At 47.3% G+C, this 23,400-nt stretch overlaps 2 protein-coding genes across 4 annotated transcripts; one reads left to right on the top strand and one right to left on the bottom strand.

Moving 5' to 3' along the window:
* Positions 1-67: 67 nt before the first annotated feature.
* On the bottom strand, positions 68-16,794 carry LRWD1 (leucine rich repeats and WD repeat domain containing 1). 3 transcript variants are annotated; one of them, XM_048068031.2, is made up of 16 exons: positions 16,613-16,794; positions 14,455-14,596; positions 12,048-12,282; positions 10,913-11,032; positions 9,307-9,459; positions 7,945-8,085; positions 6,969-7,310; positions 6,200-6,326; positions 5,844-5,953; positions 5,178-5,385; positions 3,505-3,577; positions 3,277-3,417; positions 2,777-2,874; positions 2,065-2,226; positions 1,329-1,453; positions 68-439 (listed from the first exon to the last, which is right to left on the bottom strand). In XM_048068031.2, exons 2-16 carry the CDS (start codon positions 14,532-14,534, stop codon positions 299-301), a joined length of 2,256 nt encoding a protein of 751 aa, XP_047923988.1. In that variant the 5' UTR covers positions 14,535-14,596; positions 16,613-16,794; the 3' UTR covers positions 68-298. The 3 variants fall into 3 exon arrangements, with proteins under 3 accessions (XP_047923988.1, XP_047923989.1, XP_013045322.2); XM_048068032.2 differs by having other exon boundaries at positions 14,455-14,592; positions 16,613-16,745; XM_013189868.3 differs by lacking the exon at positions 16,613-16,794 and adding an exon at positions 14,877-16,047.
* Positions 16,717-18,892, top strand: ALKBH4 (alkB homolog 4, lysine demethylase). Its single transcript, XM_048068040.2, has 3 exons — positions 16,717-16,849; positions 17,514-17,711; positions 18,173-18,892. Exons 1-3 carry the CDS (start codon positions 16,718-16,720, stop codon positions 18,812-18,814), a joined length of 972 nt encoding a protein of 323 aa, XP_047923997.2. The 5' UTR covers position 16,717; the 3' UTR covers positions 18,815-18,892.
* Positions 18,893-23,400: the final 4,508 nt, after the last annotated feature.

Below are 23,400 nucleotides of genomic sequence, written 5' to 3'. Positions count from 1 at the left end.
ATGAGTTGCTGAATGATTGCAGTAGATCTTTGCTTGTCCTTTTCAAGAAGTCTACGCACTGCCAACAGATCTGCATTTTGTTTTATTAAGTGTCATTTCTATAAAACAAATGCACAAATTGTGAGAACTTACGGTAAAAGAAACTGGATGTTTACAATGACTTGATGGGTTTAACAAACTCTTACCTTTTTTTCTTTTGCATGTAATAGCTGGTCTAGAAAACTTTATGATTACATGGGTAACAGTCACTAATACTGCACTATTTCAAAGCACGGGAATGAAATTCAGGTACAAGTAACTATGACTTCTTCCAAATTGCTGTTATGTTCACACTAGTTAGAGCAACAAGGTAAGTGAAAGTAGGGTCTGTTATCACATTGTTTATGAGGATTTCACTCAGATGGTCCCCGTTTGATTGAAGCTCTGGCCACTTGAGAATCTATGAGGAGAACAGAGTTTGTGTAGAAAAGGAAGGGTATTGTCTCTGCAACCTGGATGATACTGATGATGGTCCAGAACAGAGTGCTCTCATGTCCCTGCCAACATGGGGGAGCTGAATAAAAGGGTTCTTCCACTTTCACAGGGTGCACCTTTATGCTAGTCCTCCCAAAGGACCAGGGTTTAATGCAGAAGGACTTAAAATCAGAATGGAAGAGTTGAAAGCGGCTACCTCTCCTGGAGGAACTGACTTTTGATTTGAGCAGTACGTTTGCAAAGTTTATAGAGCACTACGTCACATCGTACTTACATACTGTTACAGCTCAAGACCATGCTTGACTCACAGCCTCTGTGGCTGTTTGTGCTATAGTCCATTCAGTTTTATCTGTGAGGGAACAGCATTCAACCAAAACACGGCTGTTTTCAAAGGCCAGGGAGCAAAAGGGGGGCAAGACCAAATGCAAGGAGCTTGCCCTTTCCTGCGTGCAGTTTTGCTGGGGAGCAGCTGCTGCACTTACCCTCCCCTCAGCCAGGCAGGGAAACAGCAGCTGCCTGCCAGTTAACGGGGTGCAGGAACAGCCCGTGGCGTTGGGCTGTACGGGTTAACCACCCGTTTTTTTCCAGAGAGGCCTTTTGCTATGAGAAGCTGTCAAGCTGGAGAACACGGGCGTGACCAGACTTGCTTTACAGCTCGTAATTCCTGCCACAATTGTTTGTGTGAGATTTGAGGTGGCCTTGGTCACGCTCTGGAGGTTATCTAACATTCACAACTAATTAAAAGCAGGGAAAATACTAGGCCTGGTCTGGTGTAAAGGTGCTCAAGAAACTCGAGGGCTGCCCCTGGGAGGAAGGGAGGCGCAGCTCAGTCGCAGCGGATAAATGAGACCTACCTGTGTGGGAGGGATTCTTTTGTCTGAACGCTTTCCCTTTGCAGAGCTCCAAGCTGTGGTGTAGTTTGAGAGGTTGTATATCCACACGCTTCCTTTCTCATCACCACAGAACACGTGCTCTTTTGCTGTAAGACCAAAAGAAGAAGCTGGAAAACTAGAGTGGAGCTGAGAGGCCCCTCTTCTCTAAGGTGGGGCTTTACACAGGCTGATGCGTAGCATCCCCGTCACTTCAGCAAAATTCTTCCTGGCACACAATAACTCAGATCCCTAGCTCTGGAGAAAACCTCAATTTATTAAGAGAAAATTATCTTAATGTAGTAGAGAAAAGCCAGTAATAAGTGATTTCTTCTGACTTTAGTTAGTATTTTTAGGTATGAAAATTGGGGCTCAGAGTTTCTTTACTCCTTGTTGGTCCTAAGCTGCATTATGACATGTTGTATCGCGTCAGGGCAGAGCACCTCTGCCTCTAACAACCAGGGAACAGTCTTGTGTTTATATGCAACTGGTGCCTGTCTGCTAGCTGCAGCACTGCATGCTATGAGCTCTAGTCGTGCGAAGGCAGCAAGCCAGGTGAGCTCTCTTGGCCTGGGAGTGAAATCCAGCCCTCTGCCTGCAACTACAGGGTGGGAGGGGAGGCATTTACAACTGTGCAAAGTAAATCTTGACCAGTGTGGCTGCCCCTGCTGAAGCGACTGGCACGGCCTCGCCACTTGTGCTGAGGAAGGGTGCTGCCTACCTGGGCAGGTGCTGAGCGTGAGATAGGACAAGTCTGTTGTGGACCACTCCAGCTCAGCCAGAATAACTGCAGATACCGTCCGCTGGCATCCTTTCCCCTTTGTGTCAAAAGACCGACTCCAGCTCCATAAGTATATGCACCCTGGTTTGGAGCTCTTGGAAGCTAGGGAAGGAAGATGGAAGACTGTCAGTTGCTGAGGAGTGCAGTGCTTCAGAACAGCTGGGGAAGGTGGTACACCCAGAAGGTGGCTTTTAAGACACACGACCTGATAGCAGCAGCAACTATTTCCAGTTCCTTTACCTTATTTCTAGATAATTTGAGGCTTCAGAGGGAGTCTGTTCCACGTGGTTCCCAAACTGTGGAACAAGCACAGGCTATTCAGAAAGACCCACTCCATGCTTTTAGGAGCCTCTGAGATGTAGGAACCCCAAATCCTCTGCAAAGAACTGCTGCTTCCACCAGCCCTTAAACACAAAGGGGCTCTCTTCCCTTCCACTTCAGCGCTGCTAAGCAAAGTTTTCTCTCTGTGATGAGTCTGTCTTTTTTCCATCTCTGCTCAAACATGACCAACCATATTTTATGGAAAGAGGCAACGCCATTCAGCGTAGCCCTCAAGAATCTACAGCTACACTCCCTTCGCTCCCCCGCTTCATCATTCCCCACTGAGGCACTTGATTGTTTTTGTGGATCTGGCGATTGTGCTTACACTCACCTACAACATCATCATTTAGAAAAGCCAAACCGTCAACCCTGTGAGATGTCGTCATTTCTCCCTCCTCATCGGGAAACTGGAATATGACTTCGAAAGGCCTGCGGGAGGAAAGGTGAAGTGATTCAGGTCATGAAAGGGCAGCACTGGGAGGCTGCTTAGATACAGACCCCAAGAGATAGAAATCTGTTAGTCTCTCGCCTGATAGAGCAGATGAATTCCCACTTGAACTTATGTTTTTTGGCTACCTGGGCTTCTTAATGTAGCAGGAGCCTGTTTGCTTAAGGGACTGCTATTTTCATAGAATCATAGAATATCCCGAGTTGGAAGGGACCCATAAGGATCATCAAGTCCAACTCCTGAAGTTCGAGTATTTTGCTTCCTTTACATTTGGTAGGCCATGCTGCTTTCCTTGCTCAGACCTTCTCAGCTGGAAATAAAGCTAGGACTACCTCTCCTTGTTATGGAAAGCAAACATATGCCCCTAAACTGTTGGTTCTCACCTGCTTTTCTGTTCCTTTTCCAGTTTTATATTCCAGGTAAAGCAGCCTTCTTCGCAGCCAGCCAGCAGGTACTGCTCTGGGCAGGTGGGGACCAGGGCAATCCGTAATGGTACAGAGAAAGATTCCAGCACCAGCAGCTGGCTAAAAAGAGAATGAACGGTTAAGTGATGCTGCAAAGTGATAGGTATAGGCTCCTGGACTGGCCACATCTGGTTTTTGAACCTTTACCTTGCTTTGAAATTGTAGTCACAGTCTGGAATCCCAATATCCCAGAGTGCAATTCGCTTGTCATAGGATGCAGCTGTGGGACACAGAAGAGAAGCAGGTAGTGACACCGCTGCTCATCTGGCTCTTCTTGTGCTAGCTGGCAATTCTACCTGTGTCACAGACTGTAACACTCTAAGCCTGGGGCATCAGAGAGCTCATTAAAGCACAGCAGCAGTCATAGAAGCTCCTGGCTGAACACCACTTCACAGACATTGTTAAACATGCACATTCAGTAATTCTTATCCTGTGCTCTAAGAGGAGCAGATTAAAGGGAAGTTTGGTTCCTGGTGTCCGTTACTAAGTTGTGGCTTCACAAGGTCATTAATTAGTGCACATTTAAGGTCACGTTTCTGGTCATGGGTTCTGGTCGAACTGAAAAGGTGAGCTCCAGTCCCTACGCTCAGGCAGATTCCACTGTATTCCACATATTTATGTGTATTTGCATCCACAGCAGCTCCCATTAGGTAAGGTAGGGACTGTAAAATAAAAAGGCTTTTACTGCCTTTGTCACCAAGCTGATGTACTTGCAATAGTAGCAAGGCTAGCAGAGTTCTCAGAGTAATTGGGATCCTGAGCAGGTGGCATCACTCAAGCTGGTTAGCGTCCAGTCCCCAAAGAGGGATACAAAATTCTCAGGTTATTACAATACATTTTTCTATGCAATAAAATAAGCCTCGCTGTCTACACCTGAGCAGCACTGCCAAGGCAGTCAGCCCTTCACAACTAAGCATTATATGGATGTGGTAGCAACCTCCCAATCCCTTTAGGTTTCTGCTTTTTGCACTCTTGAGCTTACTCTCGAAAAGCATCCGTTACAGCTGCCCATGCTTTAAAGGAATTTCACTTTTAATGGCTCATGGAGCAGTCTAACCGGTCCAGGATGTGAGCAATTGTAGGCAAGTAAAACAATGTACTATGGGGTGCAGGTGTGGTCTGAATGACTCTCTAGCAGCTTGCTTTACAACCCCCAACAATGCAGCTGCAACCTGTAATATGATGGTTCACTTCCCACCACTCCTTAAGCCTCTGCGGGAACTACTGTGGCAAAGCTCACTTCCACCTCAGGACCTGGACAGAAATTTCTGGTAAGGCACAGAACTCAAAAGACTTTCATTTATTCAAAAGCAATTAACTATGCAGCTTTGATCACTGGAAAAAAATGAAACCTAACAGGCCGTTACATGCTGCATTGCCCCTGTTGCCATGCTTGACGAGAGAGAGCCCTGCTAGCTGACCATTTGCTGCCTGGCCCCCAGCACGCCACTCTGGCTATCATTCTTCTTACTCGTCCCTGCGGAACGGATCCGCTACTGGGATGGTTTGTGGTTACTGCGTGACAGCCAGCCGGAGAGCTGGCGTACCAGGGAGCTACCGAGTGAGAAACAGGAGCTGCTGCACCTCAGCTAAAGAGTCAGACTGTGGCTGAAACAACTCGTAACTTCTCTAGACTAGTGCCACACGAGACTAACTGTACTCTGTGTGTAACATCTGGCCATGCTTCGTGTATGTGTGTGTGGTCCCTGTATTCACCTACCCGCACCTGCCTCCACTGGTGACAACTCCCCTTGTTCAGGAAGCCCAGCCGTTTCTAGATTGGGTACTAAAGCTAAAGAGATTCTGAACTAGAGACTTACTGAAGAGGTGAGTTTCTCGAGTTGGGCTGAAGCAGACAGTAGCAATGGGCTTTTTATGAGCCTTTATTTCTCCGTAGCAGAAGTCAGCCGCCACATGAATCAGTTTGACAATCCCTCTCCTCCCTGCAGCTGCCAAGATATTGTGAGATTTCTTCCGACTGTCGCTGATTACCATTGGGAGAGTTGTCCACGCAACACTGAAAAACTCCTAGGACAGAAAGAAACCAGGAAGAGCATGAAAGAGAACAGCTGGCAGGATGGCTCTTAGCTCAGAGGAAAGGTAACTGTCACAGAGCAATCCAGGTGAAACTACATGGTTATTCAAGCCCAAACATTGTATCTCAAAAAACCTTCCGAAGAACACAATTTTTTGAAACAGGATGTTTGTTACTCCATGTTGTCAAGCTTTCTTAGCAGCCTGGATACACACACACACCTTTGTGAAGAAAAGACGTGGAATAATATTTTAAACTAATAAAAATAAAAGAAAAAAAGGCTAAAACGACAAGCAAGAAATGTTCACTATCTATCTTGAGCCTTTTGAGACCTGTCCACACTAATGCTTGTAAATCTCTTTCAGAATTGTTTATAACATGTATATACCTATGGAATTACAATGGATTATGGTATTCCCATCTAATTCTACTGTTCCTATTTGCAACATACCTCTGTAGCCACCTTATATTTTTTCAGCACCATCCCTGTTTCACAGTCAATCAGACAGACAGATTCCCCTCCACACGTCGCCACAGTTCTGGAGGAGCCCACAATGGGATCTGAAAGATGAAAAGAATAGGTGAGGAGTTCCCAGGTTCACGGATGACACATGAAGACTGCAGTTTATCACTGCCTGGTGCTCTCCCAGACTCCTGTTTTCAAAGTCAAAGAAGAAGTGTGTACGCAAGTCTCATCCTGACATCGGAGACTACAGCTTGAAGAAGCTGGGGTCTAACGCATGGAGTCCGCTGGGATTCCAGAGCCAGGTGGTTCTGGAAATCCTGCAAACCTCTTTAAGAGCTCACCTTTCCTGGCTCCACAGTCTAGCAATGGCTCGAAGACACAGGACCAGAGCTGCGTTTTAAAATCCTCACGGCTGTTGCCTTTACTGTGACACTGGAGAAAATGCAATGGCTCTGCACTGACATCCTCCTACAATAAACCATCCACATTTAGACAATTCATTCCCCTGACAGTGGTTTGTCTGAACGGCATGCCTGTGATTGCCTTGGCAGAACCCTCTACTGAACACAGTAATTCCAGTTAAACCAAAGTATTTTCAGCCCTTCTGTGCTACAGAGAACAGGAGAGGCTAAGGTGCCACCAGTGCTCAAGACTCCCAAAACAGCAAGGAGAAAAGATGTGCCCATCAGACCCCAGCATTGACCTTCATATTCTGCTGCAGAGAAATGTGAGAAACCCTTTAGATCCCCACTGGTTGGAGCTGAGAGGGAAACACCTTCCCCCATGCAGCCATCAGTTTGACCTGAGAGCAAGTCATGACAGTCCCATTTCTAAGAACAGGCTTTCAGTGCACCACCTCAGAGCGCTGGTCCATCCATCCCTTGCAGGGAATTCACTGTCTTCGGGGGGGGGGGGGGGTGCTTCCCTGACACCTCTGAGAGATTTAAAACAAACAAACAAAAAAAAAAACACAGAACAAAACTATAACTCACAACATATCTGGCCAATCATGAGCTCCAAGATCTGTCGAGCTCTGCTGAAATCTGAATATGGCTCTTCCCACTAAACCAAGAGGCTGAAAGCCTGGCCCGAGAAGGCTGGTGAACATACCTTGCCCTTGGAGTTCTTTATTGGGGTCAAGTTAACAACCCCGTTGTCCTGTTCCTGGCTTTTCTGTTCCCCTGTCAGCTGACTAGATCTTCTGTTGCTTTGCCCCCTGGGAAACTGCTCTCCATTCTTTTGTGTCCCTTCAGCTTCCTGATCAGGGATTGCCTCTTTGGCTGGCTGGTTCGATGCTCTTGCTTTATCAGGAGCTGGGTCATCCTGCACTTGACTGGACTTTTTGGGATTAAGTACAGCCTCCTTCTCAGTGTTTGCCTGGGACCTGGATCTCTTGTTTCCAGAGCCTGATTTGGAATGATTTCTTTTCCTCTTCCTGGGCGTTACCACGACCTGTAAGGCATGTTGTCAGTTTCTGCAGAAGATTTCTACCTTCCCCAAGACATGCAGATTACAAGTAAGAGAGATTCTTTATTCAAATGCCAGTACCCTCCCACAGTCACAGACTAGGTTCTAAGAATCAAGAAAGCCCAGAGTTGCAGAGTTCCTAGAGGCTAATGACAGTCTGATTTTCAACTTGCTTCCCTTGCCCCAGTTACCTGCAATTTTCATACGACATGGAAAAACAAATCTGGCCCATGGACTAGTCTGAAGTCATTTCAAACAGGGCAAGCACCATCACAATCCAGCCATGTATCAGCCCAGTTCTCTCATTAAAAATATCCCTTCCCAAAAGGATGGGTGGAGTGGGTAGGTCTATACTCATGAAATGTTTTGGGTCTCCTATGAATGGAGAAGCTCTCCCCTCTCAGATAGCAACCCAACCTTCTCATTGCTGGGAAAGCTTCAGTCTGGCCATAAAGAATAAGCCTCAGCTGTTGAGTACAGGCTGGAGCCTGAGACTGCCCCTCCAGTTACCACAGTACCATACATGTAAACTGACAAGTGCTACTTAGTTTGTTAAAAAAAAAAAAAAGAAAAAAAAGGAAAAAAAAGGAATTGTTAATGTAAATGGAAGATCACCTACCTTACCCACATCTTCTGCATCTTCCTTGGGGCCTTCTGCACTTTCTTCCTCATTTTCATCCATCTTTTCCTCTGTTTCAGTATCTGTGTTTAACTCCAGACCCAGTGAGTAAGACAGAAACTCTTCTGCAATCATTTTCACCTTAGAAGCAAATAAGTTGATATGTACAAAAAAAAAGACAAAATGCAGCAGCAGTCAAACTGTGATGTGTAATGACAAGAGCTGGTTTGCTGGATTTTTAGTATCTGCTTCCACTATTCCACGTGAATTTCACAAGCGATGGGGTAACTGCCAGCTGACAGCCAGGCAGGCCGAGTCCTCTACAGACAGATCTGGGAGAGCAAAGAGGTTCCTCACACTGCCTCTCTACAGTGTGCTTCGGTCTGACCTCAAAGGGTGGTCGTTCAGAGGCTGGAGTGCAGACATACTCAGTCCACAGCACTTCAGCTCTGATCGACAGCAGCCAGATAGAGTTACCACCACGTAGAGAGAGGGACAAACGCGAAGGGTGAGGCTGTCCCTTCAGGAAAGCACATGCAGTCACAAAGGAACCCAATGAAATCATGATCACACTGAAACATGGAAGACTGGTGCACCAGCACCATGCCTCTCTGATCAACTGTGCAGAACACCTGGACGCTGCAAATGGCCTGGGGCAGATCTGCACTGGAAATGAGTGATTACAGTGACTCCTGGAGACAACCACCACCCTGTAGTGCATCAAGTCGGGTAAAAAAAAAAAAAAAAAAAAAAAAAACAGCCTGCTGGACTGGACTTTTCACCGCCACATATGACATCAGTGGTGGCTTGCATTGCTGGCTAGATCTACGCTATGTGATCCAAGAACTTCACTTTGTCTTGCATTTCTAGGGTATGTGTTTGAGAAAACAACAGCTCAGCAATAACACAAGACAAAGGAGGAATGGAAGCCAATATACACTCAATTAAATCTAATTTTATAAACTGAATAGTATCTTTCTACACTGGGAGTATGTACACTTCTGTCATTAATTTTTCTCCTTTCATGCACCTTCCATCGAGACTAAAGGCTGCCATTAGAGTGATTTGCTGTTTGCAAATAATTAAGCACTAAGGATGCTGCAGTCTTGTCAATTAGTAAAAGTATCATCATTGCTTATGAATTAAAAAAACAATGTCTAATGACAGTCATCGCATCTTGGTGCACATTTGGTGTCAGTGCTCCTGTAAGTGCCTAACAAACCAGAAAAGAAAAGCAGAAAAAGTGGTATCACGCCTCTGGAAAAAGTCCCCTGAACTCAAACCCACACAGCATTTTAACCAAATCTGCTCAGAATGTAGAGTCCTTGCCTGAAAAACAAGACTGAGTGAAATGGAACTTACCCGCCAGCGGGTGAATTCACTGAGTGAGCTGGGCCCGTATACTACATTAGTTTGTACTGACTTCAGGAACTTCTTCTTGATGGACTTCACTTGCTCAGCTGTATACTTCTCAGGAAGCTGGTCACGGAAGAATTTTTTCCAGTGAGCGGTAACCTAGGCAGAAAGACTGGGTTTGTTCAACAAAACACTACAGGAAACCAGAGCAGAAAAGCAAAACAGTACTTGTGAAAACACCTAAGAAGTTACCAACCCTGAGGCTCCGCTAGCTACATGATGGTATTGCTTCAATTTGATCGGTGTTCAAACCACAACTTCAGCTAGCAGGAAACACAGTCCCTCTGACCCAAGCTTGCGTGGCTAAGAAGATACTGTCAATGTGAACCAACACCTGATTTCATGCCTCTAGCTCCGCAGCAAGTGGTCTGAAGAAGTCTCACACTGTGCTCTACTGACAGGGAGTACCTGGCAGGTAACTATTTATAAAAGGCAGAGGACAATGGGGAGTTTTGCTGTAGTTCATGAGCATGACCGGTATACACGCCATCGCCACTTATAGATAAAGATATTTAGATTTAACAAAATCCAGCCTATGTTTATACACAGCAGCAGTAACTGGGCAGCCAGGTACAATTCAGTAACATCAGGAAAAGCTATCTGGGGCACAGCTACCAGCACAAAATGAACAGCACGGGGGAGCATTTGGTGTCTCATTACTAACCATTCCAACAGCCAAGCATGCCCAGTTGCCTGGAGGATGAGAGGCTGAGCAGCCCTCACCCAGACCTTTTGAAGTGCAAGGCATTACACAGACAACTTAGCACAGTAAGCCTTCACAGACTTCAGTATTTGATCTCTCCACCACTGCTACACAAATAGGAATTAACAAGATCAGCTAACTAGAATACAGATAGTAAGAGCTGGACTGCACAAAACAAAACAAAACAAAACAAAAACAAAACACCTTTTTCAATAAAACAATATGTGTGCTCCAGATCACAGCACGCTTTGCAGGGAGAATCTGTCAAGAGCTGAACTACGGTGCATGTAAGTGAAAGTACAGCTCCAAACACAGAGAGTGGAAAAATAAAGGACAAATCCTTGTTCCTGGTGCATGCTGGAAAACTCAGAATTATCCTGAGCCTGTCTCTCAGCTCCCCAGTCCTGGAGCCAGGACAGTAACATCAGTTAGACGGAGAGGTATATGCAGCTGTTATATCAGCACCAGGTTTCTCCCTTTTTTCTGAACAGCAACTGAGTGACCTAGAAAACCGATGGCTCATATACAGACCGTGTCAGTCCTGCTCCTGTGTAACACTCCTGACAAATCCTCTTTGCTAAACAAGAATTCTCTGGTTGTCAGTTCCTGCTGGTTTTGCAGCCCTGGTGCACCAACAGAGTCAGCATGGCAGTGCTACAGAAACCCAGAATAAGGCCTCACACTGATTGAAGCTGAAGGCAGAAGTTGCCAACACAGAACAAGCAGAGCAAATGCAAGCAGTGATCAGAGAAAGCAGTAATGAGGTATTTACAACACAGCCCATACTGTGGCAAAGTATTTAGGTACTTCTCAGGTGTTCACAGATGCAGAAAACACCACACATCTTACCTTGCTGGTGAGCTTACGACTATTGACCCGCCTCACATGATTAGCCAGTTTGGTTATATCCTTGCCATTCAGTAGCCGAAGATTTTGCAAAAGAAACATCACTTTATAATCATCGTTGAGCTAGAAGGAGAAGACATTAGAGTCACAATAACCGTACACATGCTACTTGCTTCAGTTGTATGTCCACTGTTCTTTATTAAAATACAGCCAAGAAGTAGCAGAATGTATTTACTCAGGAAAGGACATTTCATAAAATCTTCTCAGCATTTCCGACACAAATACCAACTTTTACTTGTAAGTTCTACTGTAAATTGGGATCTTCAGCAACACAGACAAAAAAACTGCCTCGCCTTCTGCAGTACCGGACATCCAACACAAGGTGGTGGTGGTGAAACTAGGCTCTGTCCTGAGTGCAAGGCAGGGAGTTCTGTTCACAGCCTTTAACTCTGAACATCTAATACAGAGGAAGGCCTCTGAAGTAAGTAAATACCAGCAGGATTTCTTCGGGTCAGGGGAGTTTTAGGCCCGAGCAGTCCCCCAGTTCTGTTCACCATACAGCTGCACGTATACTTCTGCCAGCATGCAACAGCAAACAAACACCTGGGGACACCAGAGGTGGCTGATGCCAGTTTAAAGCACATGGAAAATTGCAGTTTCAGATGCCTAAACTGAGAGACTCAGCTCTCCGTACAGTCAGTAAAGCCTCTTGGGACAAATCAGGAACAAGTTTAACTCTTCATCACAGGACCAAATCTGCTGGACAAGCAGCACCACCAGGTGCACTAAAACTAATGTATAAGGAGGAGTACATTTCTACACAGTCGTTACTAAATTTTACACCACTGAAGCTCTACACAAGCATGAACAAAAGACATCCTGTCTGAAAAGCAAATCAAGGTGGGACTCTGGCCTGGAGAATCAGGAGATTCAAGATTTTTCACCTCTGAGTAGTATTGGACAAGTCACTTCTGCAGATTGGGAAATTGTGGCACAAATTGGTTAAGATGAGCAGAAGAACTAATTACTTTCTAAGATATCCTCACTTGCTGCCTAAGAATAATATATAAGAACTAGGCGTAATTGCTATTTATTGCCCCCTCTATTTAACAGCTTGTACGAATGGGAAGTAACTCACTGTCAAGTACACATTGTTCTCATAAGTGAGCTCCTCAAGCAGAGGGAACTGTTTCAGAGCAGTTACATCTTCCAGCTGGTTGTTGTTGCAGTTTAGGACACGCAGATCAGGCAGGGTTAGACTGTTGGGAAATTTGTCCAATAAATTATCGGAGAGATCTAGTTTCTGCAGATGCCTCAGACGGGAAAACAGACGCGGGTCTAAGTCTCCAGTCTTCAACTGCAGCTTGGACAGGCTGAAAGAAAAAGAGAACATGAACTACCTGCATTTCACTGGAAAAACGAGTGCTGACTTTCACAAGGCACAAGGCCATACCTTGCGGCACCTCTCAGCCTAGCACAGCTCACTGGGTAAATCTGACCAAATCTGCTTTTTCTTGCCTGCAGCATTCTGGACTGCAGACATGCCGATATGGAAAAGATGCTATGTCTGAGCTAACAGGCACGATCAGAGTCTGCTGAAGTATTTGTGGTACAATTAACCTGCAATTCAGATCAATTTCCTATGGGTAACAGAGCTGATTATCAGCAGTGAATTACCAAAAATGTTCTTGTACATAGAAAAATTACTAAGTCTCTAACAGTTTTGGTATTTTATTCCTTTGCAATGTAAATTCAACAAAACAAGCTGTGACAATACAAGATACTTTTTCACTAGGCCATCGGTCTATATTCTCCATAAAATGCTCTAGATTCATTATTTCCCTCCCTTACAGAAACCACAGTGTCACAACCAGCGTAAGCACTACAAGACTGCAGGGCTCCCAAAAAGGCTGGTCCTGTGCTCCCCTCCCTTCATGTTGACACTTGCACTCTCACATCCATATGGCAAATCGGATCGGTTTGCTCATCTGGCTTAAAACTTTTCTGCATTACAAGTAAGCTCAGAGCATGCATAGAGTAGGTTCCCAAATCATTTAGGTGGTTTTTAAGAACGAAATTCATCCAAAAAAAGTGATTTTTCCATTTCTTTCGCAGCAAGTTTTGCTCCAAATAATTCCACTGGCAAGTATGCAAATCTACCTAAGAAATCACAATGCTGCAACCAAAATTAAAGCATTTTGTGCTTGGATATGGAAGTGATACAGTATTTGTGAAGGGAGAAAAAAATATCCCTTCTCTGTGAGAAACAGAAAACTGCATAAGGAAGATCATTTAGATCTGATTAGACCATTGAGCTGAACTCCAAAGGGAACTTTCAGCACTGACGGCCAGGGTCTCTTGAGAATGTAAGCCTGAGTTCCTTTAACAAACAGAATATCCAACTACAATGATTAATTAAAAAAAAAAAAAGGCCCTCTACATATATACAAAATGTTAATAAAACAGGTAAATAAATTTAGAAAGCAAGATCACATCTCATTCACTTGCCATCTCAGAAGCCTAACTAGCCAGTCAAAGTATATGAGAAAGGCTGAACAGAATTCAGCTGGCTGCAAAGCTGAGTGTGACTGTTGTGTCACTGTGATTTCAAGCAGGAACATTAGTTGGGATTGGGATACAGACAAAGTCTGGGAGAAACTAAGCACAGTGTTCCCCAAACGGACTTTCTGAAATATAACCCTTCAAAATCATGGTACAAAGCCGTATGGAAAAAACTACCTGTAGAAGCTCACAACTTCAAACACCTGACCATCGCTTTGTTACCCAGATTACTGGGACCTATAGTCTTTGGATATACTGTTGAGTTTCTCTATGAAAACAAATATTTCATGACAAGACAAAACAAAAGAAATAACTTTAAAGACTACATATGAACCCCAAAAATCCTACATCAGCAACAAAAACAATGCAGGTGCCAGCCAGATATTGGCTAGCTGAGTCACTCGGAGTGACCAGTTCGCAAATAGCGAAATTCCACCGTATTAAACATTTGGAAATACATTTATTATATTCAATGACCTCTATTAATGATCTGACCAACAAAACTGTTTCAGAGGTTTCTAAGTGTATCAGAGTTTATTCTCCCTTTCTGCCATGTTTGAGGTACTAATACAATCGGATGTAGAACAGGTAAAAAGTGATGGAGGGGAAAGGAAAGAAAAGGAAAATAATGCCGAAACGTTAAGAAAATCCTCTAGGTCCAGACCTGAAGCGATTATCTTATTTACACTGAGCAACTGCTACCAAGGACAGAACTGTTTTGGGGGCAGGGAGGGAGCACTTCTTCGGATTAGGAAATCAGAATCCAGCCCTGAGCAGTTTCACAGAAAGAATGTGGCATAGATAAAACCTATATGGTGAAGAGAGGTGGTAATTGCTGCAGTTCCACCAGTGCTCACTGACCCTGCATTGAGAATGCCATCTCTAATTCTGTACTTTGAATTGGCCTCTCCTATTTCAGCAAAAATGCTTGAAAAAGGATTGCCCGTGCTGAATTCATCTGGAATTTTCCTGTCTGCACTTACTTTAGTGTCTCGATCTTTCGTAGTCTTGTAGATCTTGGAACCGCTCTTTCCAAAAGAAGTTCTGTAGTAATTTTTGACATTTTTATCTTCACCCCGCTGCTGCAATCGCTACACAGCTGTAGGATCTCTTCTTGTAGCCTTCCTGGTAAAACAAACAGGGATGAGGCCAAGTCCTTTGCAACTGACTCCAAAAGGGAGAAAAAAAAAGTTATGAGGTTAGCCACTGCTTCTGAAGTAGCATTTTTTCACAGTTGAAAGGAAAATACCAGGAATAGTTATAAATCTGGGCACGTACTCCCAACACGCTGACCCAACCCATCTCCAAAACATTGGTGCTACCTCCCTTGGCTAATAAAGTGAAAGGCTTGCTGTAAATGAAAACTGTCTGCAGCGTGACAGCACTCAGGATCAGGGACACTCACCCAGCGTGTACCTTTCCTGTGCAACCAGGCTCTGGTCCAAGAACTCCCACATGCTTTCAAACAAACAGCAACAGTCAGAATAAATACACCTGTCGTGGGTTTCTTCCTCTGAAGGAAATGACACAGAGCACTCGCTGGCCTGACCAGGTGGATACCGACTCTTGGCTGACAACCTCTGGATTCCCTGCAACTTTGGTACACTGGATTCATTACCAGAAATGTAAACACCCACCACTCAGTAACGTTGTTTCTTCGCTGAGGAAATAGAAACAGCAGCATTCTGTACCTTATTGGTGATTACCAGACGTTTTCATGCATTGTTGCAGATATATTCTGTCCTATGTGTGCACACAGATACAGATATTGAGAACAGTAACACTGACAAGGCCAAAGCAACTTCATAAAATTACTGGTTCATGGTTCACCACTATTTCTGACACAGATTTCAAGAGAGGGAAATAAAAGAGAAAAGAGCTCCAAGGCAGGCTCTCTACTGTCTTTTTGTGTTAGTCTCAATTCTGCCTAAACACCAGTCTGGTAAATCATGAGGGACACGTAAGCAGTCCTTAGGCTTGACTTTAGTACTGTAATGTGCCTACAATGCCTGGACCATCATGGGTGATGTTTTGTTAAAACCTGTAAGTAAGGACAATCCTTTATATATGGAATATTACATGGTTTTATATGGGAAAAAAAAAGAAAATCGAGCCTGAAAGAAGTGTTTGAACAGCAGCTGCTCAAGGGCTTGATCCTTCAAGCAACAGAGCTGTCAATGAAAGCCAAACCCTTCCCTGCTGACCCAACAAACCCCACTAAGCTCAAATATCTGTAAGAAAACCTCAGCATCAATGGCTGCGGGTGCCCTGGTCACCCTGTGCTTGGCTACGCTGGCATCGTGCCCAGGTCTGCTTCCCGTGTCACCACGGGGGAGCCGCAGGGCACAGGGTGACATGGTGCCAGGCCCTTCGTCCCCACGGCCGCACCTCACCGAGGCCACGGTCCTGTGGCAGCGCCAATTCGGGCCCGACAAACGATGTGGCGAACAGCACAAGTTTAGCTTTGGCTCTGCAGCCGTGCGGGTGCCGGGGGGACGAGGGACCCTCGCTCTGCGCCCCGGCCACGAGCGGTGACCCTGGCATCGCCACCACTGCCATGCTGCGGCCTCGCCACCGCCATGTCGCGCTCCTGGGCCACGGCGTGGCACGAGGCCCGCTGCCGGGGGGCCACCGCCGCCGGCCACCGCTGGGGACGGGCACGGGGGACACGGGGGGTGCCCGCAGGGCGCCTCTGCCCGCGCGGCTCCATCCAGAGGCGGCCTGAGGTGACCCCGATGGGCACCGCCCGGGGCCGGGCCGGCGGCTGGGAGCCCAGGTGAGGCCGGGGCCGGCCCCGCCGCGGCCCGGGCCTCGCGGTGTCCCCTCGCCGCCCCGCTCGCCCCGAGCCCGGCCGCCGTGAGGGCCGGCAACGGCGCCGGCCTCGGCCTGAGGCGCCCCCGCGGGGCGTGCGATGGGCGACGGCACTACAACTCCCAGCAGCCCCCGCGGCGCCTCCAAGCCTTGGAGCGCTGCACGGTGCCGCGGGGCCTGCTGGGAAACCGAGTCCGCTCCCCCCCCCCGTTCTCCAGCTTCCAGCAGCCCACCGGGCCGGCAGCGCGGCCTGCACCGAGCCCTCGTGCCCCGCCGCCGGCTCGGCCCCGGCTCCGGCTCCGACCCCCTGCTCCCCGCCGCCCCCCTCACCTGCAAACGGGCCGGGCCGCGGGCGGGGAGAAGCGGGCGGAGGAGGAGAGCAGGAGGGCGGCGAGGGGCCGTATCCTGACGCGCAGCCCGCGGGCGGGGACGGTGATGATGATGATGGTGATGGAGGGGGAGGAAGCGGCCGCCGGCGGCGGCAGCGCGGGGCCGGGCTGCGGCTGCAAGGGGATCCGCTCCTGCCTGCTCTGCGAGGGGCCCGCGCAGGCCGCTCCGCCCCCGCAGGTACCGGGGAGGGGGCGGCGGGGCGGGGCCGGCGGCGGGGCGGAGCGGGAGGGACCGGGAGGGGGGCAATAGGGCCGGGGGGGGGCCTGCCCTGCTCCCCCCGGGTCGCCCCGCGCTAGGCCCGAGCCCCGCGGGGCTGCCCCCAGGCAGGGCCCGGCCGCGGCCCCCCCCCGGGCCCGAGCAGCCCCCGGGAGCGGGACGAGCCCCCCCCGGGACAGGCCCCGGTGGAGCCGTGCCCGAGAACAAAAGGCAGGGTGGGGGTGGGTTACTCGGCCTCCTGGCCTCGCAGTTACGGGCAGCTTTCCTCCGACGAGGGTTAGAGGTGTGAGGAGCCCTATCCCTCAGTGCAGGGCTGAGAAAAAAAGGGTTTGTAATCTCCTTATACGCCTGGCACCGAGGATCATCTGTGCTTCCCCGTCTTTGCGGGATAAAGACATTACCAGGAAAGAAAAGCAGCTTCGAGCAGGGTAGTACTGCTGGAGCTGTTAGCGCATCCAGCCCAGGGAGGAGTTGTTCCCAAAAAGCAGCCGTGCAGTCCCTCGTGGTTACAAGAGCCTTGTGCAGACAGGTTCCACATGCAGCAGCATCGGTTCCAGGGTAAATACCTTATCTTGATAAGTTTCCCCCTCCGCTCATTTTTTCATCTCTATTGTTATTTCCACAGGGAGAAGATAATTTCACTTACTGTCCAGCAACGGGTTTAGCTAAAGGAAATGAGCACTCAGAATTTGCTGGCTGGGCATTTCCATTTCCAGGGGTGTTTTTGACAGAGGAGTTCATTAGTGAAGAAGAAGAATCGGAGATGGTTGAACTGATGGACCGAGATGAATGGAAGCCATCACAGTCTGGCCGAAAGAAACAGGTTTGACTTTAGAAGTATGTTTCCTTTTCCAGAGGGATCTAAGAACAAAGTTGATTTCATTCAAAACCCAAACCACTTACACATTTCATTAAAAGCTCTTCTTCTGAAGCTTTTTCTGAAATCAATTGCAAGAATTATTTGTGATTAAAATCAGCTTCTTGCAGAAGTATAGGATAGTTACAATTGGTACTTCATGTTGCGTGTTCAGGCAAAGTTCATGCAATCTTTAAGTGAGAGAAGTAGTTTGTGTTTTTTTTTTCTGCTTTACAGGTGAGAAATCTAATTCCATAGATTAATACAGCTTCACTGAGTCATTTTGCAAACTGGTGACCAGGTCACCAGATTAGATGAGAACAGAAAAGTTTTGACCATGAGCCCTGCAAGGATCACAGCCTCTCCAAAAAGACTTGTCTCAGATCTTTCCTTAACATTGTTTTTTCCCCCCTCTTCTTTTCCAACAGGACTATGGACCCAAAGTGAACTTCAAGAAACAGCGGTTGAAAGCTGGTAGCTTTACCGGTTTGCCAAGTTTTAGTAAAAAGATTGTGACACAAATGAAGGCTTGCTCTGTACTAGGTGGTTTCTTACCTGTTGAACAATGTAATCTGGACTACAGGCCAGAAAGAGGTTCTGCCATCGACCCACATTTTGATGACTGGTGGCTTTGGGGAGAGCGTCTGGTTAGCTTAAACTTGCTCTCAAAAACCGTGCTCTCCATGTCTTGTGATTCAGAGGACAGCATCCAATTATTTCCCACTTTCAGTAAAGAAGACGGGGAATTAAGTCCCCCTGGATCTCTTACAGAGACGTCAGCCTGCAAAAGTTCAAGCAAACAGGGAACCGACTACATTTTATCCCCAAGGCTTGTTCCAAGTAAAGAGGTGACCGTTGCCATTCACTTACCCAGAAGGTCTCTGGTGGTACTGTACGGTGACGCACGTTACAAGTGGAAACACGCGATTTACCGCAAGCATATAGAGCACCGGCGAATCTGTGTCACGTTCAGGGAGCTGTCTGCGGAGTTCAGCGCTGGAGGAAGGCATGAGGAACTGGGTAAAGAACTGCTAGAAATAGCTCTTTCGTTTCAAGGAACACCAGTGTGATCAGCAAGGGGAGGCTAGAATTGCGTCTTGTTAGGAAATTTGGTTTGAAAAATAAAGTACAGTATTTTTACAATTTGATTTATTTCTGAAGTGTGCATAAGGAACCAGGTATGTACCGAGATAAGCTCAATCAAATAGCAGTTTAACACAAACAAGGTGGTGCAGGGAAGGGGTGGGCCATTTATTTCTGTGAAGACTGTCCTGAGCAATGGTAGCTCTTAGACAAAATGCATGCATCACATCTCTCGGCGTTTAGAGTTAGCTGTATCCCTATGGCACAGGCATCTTCTCACCCACTCCAGATAGTTCCTTTAGAGATCACCTCTCCGGGGGGGCAGGTAAGCAAGCGTCTCTCCACAGACAGTACAACACACTGAGAACTAATTAAAGTAATTATCCTTTGCTGAAGGTTCATGCTCTAACAGTGAGGATAAACCATAAATACTGTGTGTGACCTATATCTTCTGGGACCAGAGACTGCATTTGCAGAGGGCCAATGCTGACTCTTCCGCAGAGACAGCTTGGACAGAGTTCAGACCAGAGGCTTGCACAGACTGTGTTATTTTCTGATCGTTTGTCATCTCTGAACCCTGCTGTCAGCTCTCAGTAGCAGGAGTCAGATTTTGAGAATAAGCTGGGCAACAGACTGCAACACCAGCAGCTATAATTTTTTTTCTTGGCACCTCCAGCAGTCAGATTTGAATCATACCTTGTACCTAAGATTCAAGTAGTCATTTGTAGCAGAAGCTGATTTGAGGCCATCTGTCTGTTCTGAACAAACTTCTGTGCTCTTGAAAATGAAGCTGTGCTGTGGAAGAAGCGTGATCCTTTAACAAACTCTGTTGTGTCATCGACACCGTTCAGCACAGTCACACCTACAGCAATAAAATGACACTTTGCAATGCTGTCTGGTTTTGTCCAGTAAGAAAAAGAGGGACAGGTTTATTACATGGGATTTCAGCATTCCTGTACAGACATATCCTGTCTTAGAAGTACTTCCTTGGCACAACGCACAGGTTCTTAATGTACCAGCAACGTATTCTCACTGTGGACTCTGCCCTCTGCTGCAGGCGTTGCGGAGAAGGCAGCTCTTCAGCCCAACAAAACTATTTTACTAGAATTCAGTTTGGTGAATCAGGATGTTTTAACAGTTACATCTATGCTGCTTCACCGCTGCAATGAGAGAGTTTCAGTTTAGCCCAGTATTTAAACAGTTGTGGACAGGGCTACAGAATAATTGCAGGAGGGATCAGTGAGCGCCACTCCCATGGGCTGCCCTAAGCCACAAACCTCCGTCCAGACCTGCTGACAGCGTCACCTAGGCTCTCCAGCAGCAGTTCCAGCATGCCCTCTCTGACAGAAGGCTGTCACTGCAAGGAGACAGTTGTGCAACAGGCAGCCAAGCTCCACCAGAAGAAATAAATCTCAAAATCACGGTTCCTAACCTTTTTGTGGCAGGCTGGGGCGATCAGTCCTTTGCTGCTTGTGCCGATGGGCTTCACAGCGTGCTGTCCCCTGGCCAGAGCCGCAGTGTCCCAGCCTCAGGGCATCACTGCCATCGGGTCAGAGAACATTCAGCCAAGCAGGAGGACACAGCTGGCAGCCTGCTGGACCTCAGCACAAAGCCACAAGGAAACCCAGGGCAGCCTTTTGTAGGAAGAACAAGCTTTTGAGACCGCATCCTGCCACCACCCTACCGCCTTTCAGTGCCGAGCCTCCACATCAGTCTGCTCTTCTCGTGGCAAAACGCGGCAATCAACTATTTCCATTAACGTTTGGCTCTTATTTCCAACGCTCGCTTTCACATTTCTATTGTGCTCCCAGCCTGTTAAAATACTTTGTCTACACGTACCTGCTGTTTCATTCTGCCAGCAATGAAAGCAGATGATAGCTTCTGATGAATCAGTGTGCCACAATGAGAAGATAAACAACATTAGTTCATTTTGTGCTCGGCATTTGTTAGCTGAGTTCTTCTGCCTTGTTCAAACTACACAGAAAGCTGCCGTTCTTGCTAGAAAGTTCCAGCTCTGCCTACTTGATATCTTAAGTTTAAAACCTGCACATAATTATCTTCTGAGCCAAAAACCGAGGGCTTTGTCTAGATGGTTTCTGAAGCCCAACACTTAATGTAGTCTCTCCTCAGTCATTGCTATGTCTATCTTTCAACATTTTTCACCCGTTAAATTGTCTCTTGGGCATCATCTCAGAGAGATCATAAAGCAATCACAATCTCATTGGCTCTGTATTACTTTCTAAAACCTTATGCACATTCTCTCCTAAAAAAGCCAGAACTACAGCGTTGTAGAACATTAACGATTGATTTAGATTATCAAGTATCACAGAAGTCTGAGAAGAGTATGAAGAGGTTTTAATCTTAAACATCCGTTAAAAATAATTTTGTCCACTGTGCTAGTGTCATTAACGTAAGACAAACTTTAACACTCTTCATGTTATAGGAACTGCTATCGCAGCTGTTTATCTTCTTAACCAAGATTAGCACTTGTAAAACACGTACCAGGAACCATGCCCTCATTAAAAACAAGTGCATCAATTTGATATCTACTTATGTATTTTAAAAGAAGATAGGTAATATCTGTGCAAGCTTTAAAAAAAAAAAGTAAAGCACAGATTAACCCAAAGAGGTTGCTGGAGGACTTCAGCTGTCTTTTGAATAAAAAAATCAGTCTGAAATCAGCAAGTAGTGTAAAACTTAGCATGGTTATCCAGTTTCACTCACAACCGATAACTGAGATACGTGCGTTGCTCTATATTAAATAGCGCTCATGCAGAGATAAAACAAGAACAGGCCAACACAAAGACAGAGGTTTGCTCTCTCCAAGCACTTAACTGAGTCAACATCGCGCTCATCGTGGTTGAGGAAAGCTCCGAATCACACGCACGGGCGCTCACGGGAACTTTTCTAAATTCAGCCAGTTAAGTAATCACTGGAGCCATTTTCTGGTCTCTTCTGCACCACTTTCAAACACCCTGTGAGAAGATAATCAGAAAATAAGCATGCTGACCCATTTGTGCTGGGATGCGGATTTGAGGTTGCAGCTCTGGGGGAGGTTATTGAGGAAGCTGCACGAGTTGGAAGATAACGAAGCTATGAAAGGAGGGAATCCTGAGGGCTTTCTGTTTGTTTATGGAAGGGAAAGAAGAGGAGGGGCAGGGCGAAATCCCACGTAAAGCCATGGAAAGGCAAGAGGAGAGCACGTAGTGTGAGCAGCCAGTCCCACAGCTGGCCAGGCACCCCGATCCCCAGGCAGAGTCCACACCCCAGCCACCACTGGCCCCACGGCAAGCTGCCCTCGCTATCCTGGCACCAGGAACACCGGGGACAGTCCCCTGCTGTACCCGCACCACCAGCCCTCTACAAACACTTCCAGGTACTTGTGTGCTTACCACGGCGTGCTCCACCCCAGGCCTCTCGTGCGGCATCGCCTCCATCGTCATGCAGATCGTGCCCAGGCGGTAAGATCTAACATCAGCCTCATCCCCTGTGGTGACGAGGCCTCCTGCTGCCCACCGCAACAAGGGACAGGCTGGGAGCAGCGTGAAACACAGGGAGCTCGGGGGCAGGAGCTGCCACCAACCCCAGCCAAAGGGCGAACCCGGCTCTGCCCCGGGCATCCCCGGCTCCCTCCTGCACTCGTGCCCAGTCCTGACCGCTGCTGAGGAGAGGAGAGAGGAGCCCACACCTGCCTTGCCCGAACAAAATCACCCTCCCAGGGCACGGAGCTGCTCCAAGGCTGGAAGACCCCAAAAGCAACAGATGCCCCAGGAACCACAGGGACACAAGGGTCGAGGTGCCCGAGGCCAGGCACTGGCAGCAGACACGAGACAGGACATGGTGCTGCCAAAAGAAAGGCATCCCCATGCTTAACTGCTGGGAATCCTGCTGCCAACCACAGGGATATCAGCAGAAGCAAGGAGGAATTTCTGGCACCAAAGCATGGAAACTCCTGTCTGGACAAGTACGGTGTCCCCACTCCTTCGTGGATTAAGTTTCTGTTGCTTGCTGATACCACGGGTGAACTTACTGCAACACAAGTCTGGACCCAACAGCAGTGAACGTGTACAAATGTTAGAGGAAGAAGCAAGAGAGACAAGCACTCTTGTTGCAAAGGAAGAATGAGAGGAGCTGCAGCACGAAGTGATGGGTTACCTGGAGAGATCCCAGACACCAAGGAGCAAAAATACTCCCATGAGAGATACAAAAAGCAAAGCTGGGAGCAGAGCTGGCCAAGCACACGATTACGCTGATTTAAGCGTATTCACCCATGGGAAACCCTCTCAGACTCCCTGCTGGAGTAAGGCGATCCTTCTCCAGTCACTGCTCACTGCCTTGAGACTACTTTGAACCTAGTCCCAGCAAAGCCTCTAATTGTTCTACGAAGTCCAAGCACAGTCTCTGCTGCATTTCTCCATTTGCTGAAGTTTATTTGCAAAGAAATGGACGGCTTGGCTGTTTCCACATGAGCCACATTGCTGTCACAGCGTCACGTACATGCTGTGAAATTTGATGACTTTTTACTACAGAAAAATGGCAAGACACCTTCCTCCACAACTAATTTCAAGCCCCG

This window comes from Anser cygnoides, chromosome 18 (genome assembly GCF_040182565.1).
Source record: "Anser cygnoides isolate HZ-2024a breed goose chromosome 18, Taihu_goose_T2T_genome, whole genome shotgun sequence".
Classification (NCBI taxonomy): domain Eukaryota; kingdom Metazoa; phylum Chordata; class Aves; order Anseriformes; family Anatidae; genus Anser; species Anser cygnoides.
The sequence above is the reverse complement of the archived record's forward strand: the minus strand, read 5'-3'. Positions and strand labels throughout refer to the sequence as shown.

Coding starts and splice junctions, on each gene's coding strand:
- ALKBH4 (XM_048068040.2), top strand. CDS start 16,718: ATGATGATGATGGTGATGGAGGGGGAGGAAGCGGCCGCCGGCGGCGGC. Junction 16,850..17,513: donor AGGCCGCTCCGCCCCCGCAG/GTACCGGGGAGG, acceptor TTATTTCCACAG/GGAGAAGATAATTTCACTTA. Junction 17,712..18,172: donor AGTCTGGCCGAAAGAAACAG/GTTTGACTTTAG, acceptor CTTTTCCAACAG/GACTATGGACCCAAAGTGAA.
- LRWD1 (XM_013189868.3), bottom strand. CDS start 14,928: ATGTGGGAGTTCTTGGACCAGAGCCTGGTTGCACAGGAAAGGTACACG. Junction 7,311..7,944: donor ATGCAGAAGATGTGGGTAAG/GTAGGTGATCTT, acceptor CATGCCTTACAG/GTCGTGGTAACGCCCAGGAA. Junction 1,454..2,064: donor CACGCTCAGCACCTGCCCAG/GTAGGCAGCACC, acceptor TTGGTCTTACAG/CAAAAGAGCACGTGTTCTGT.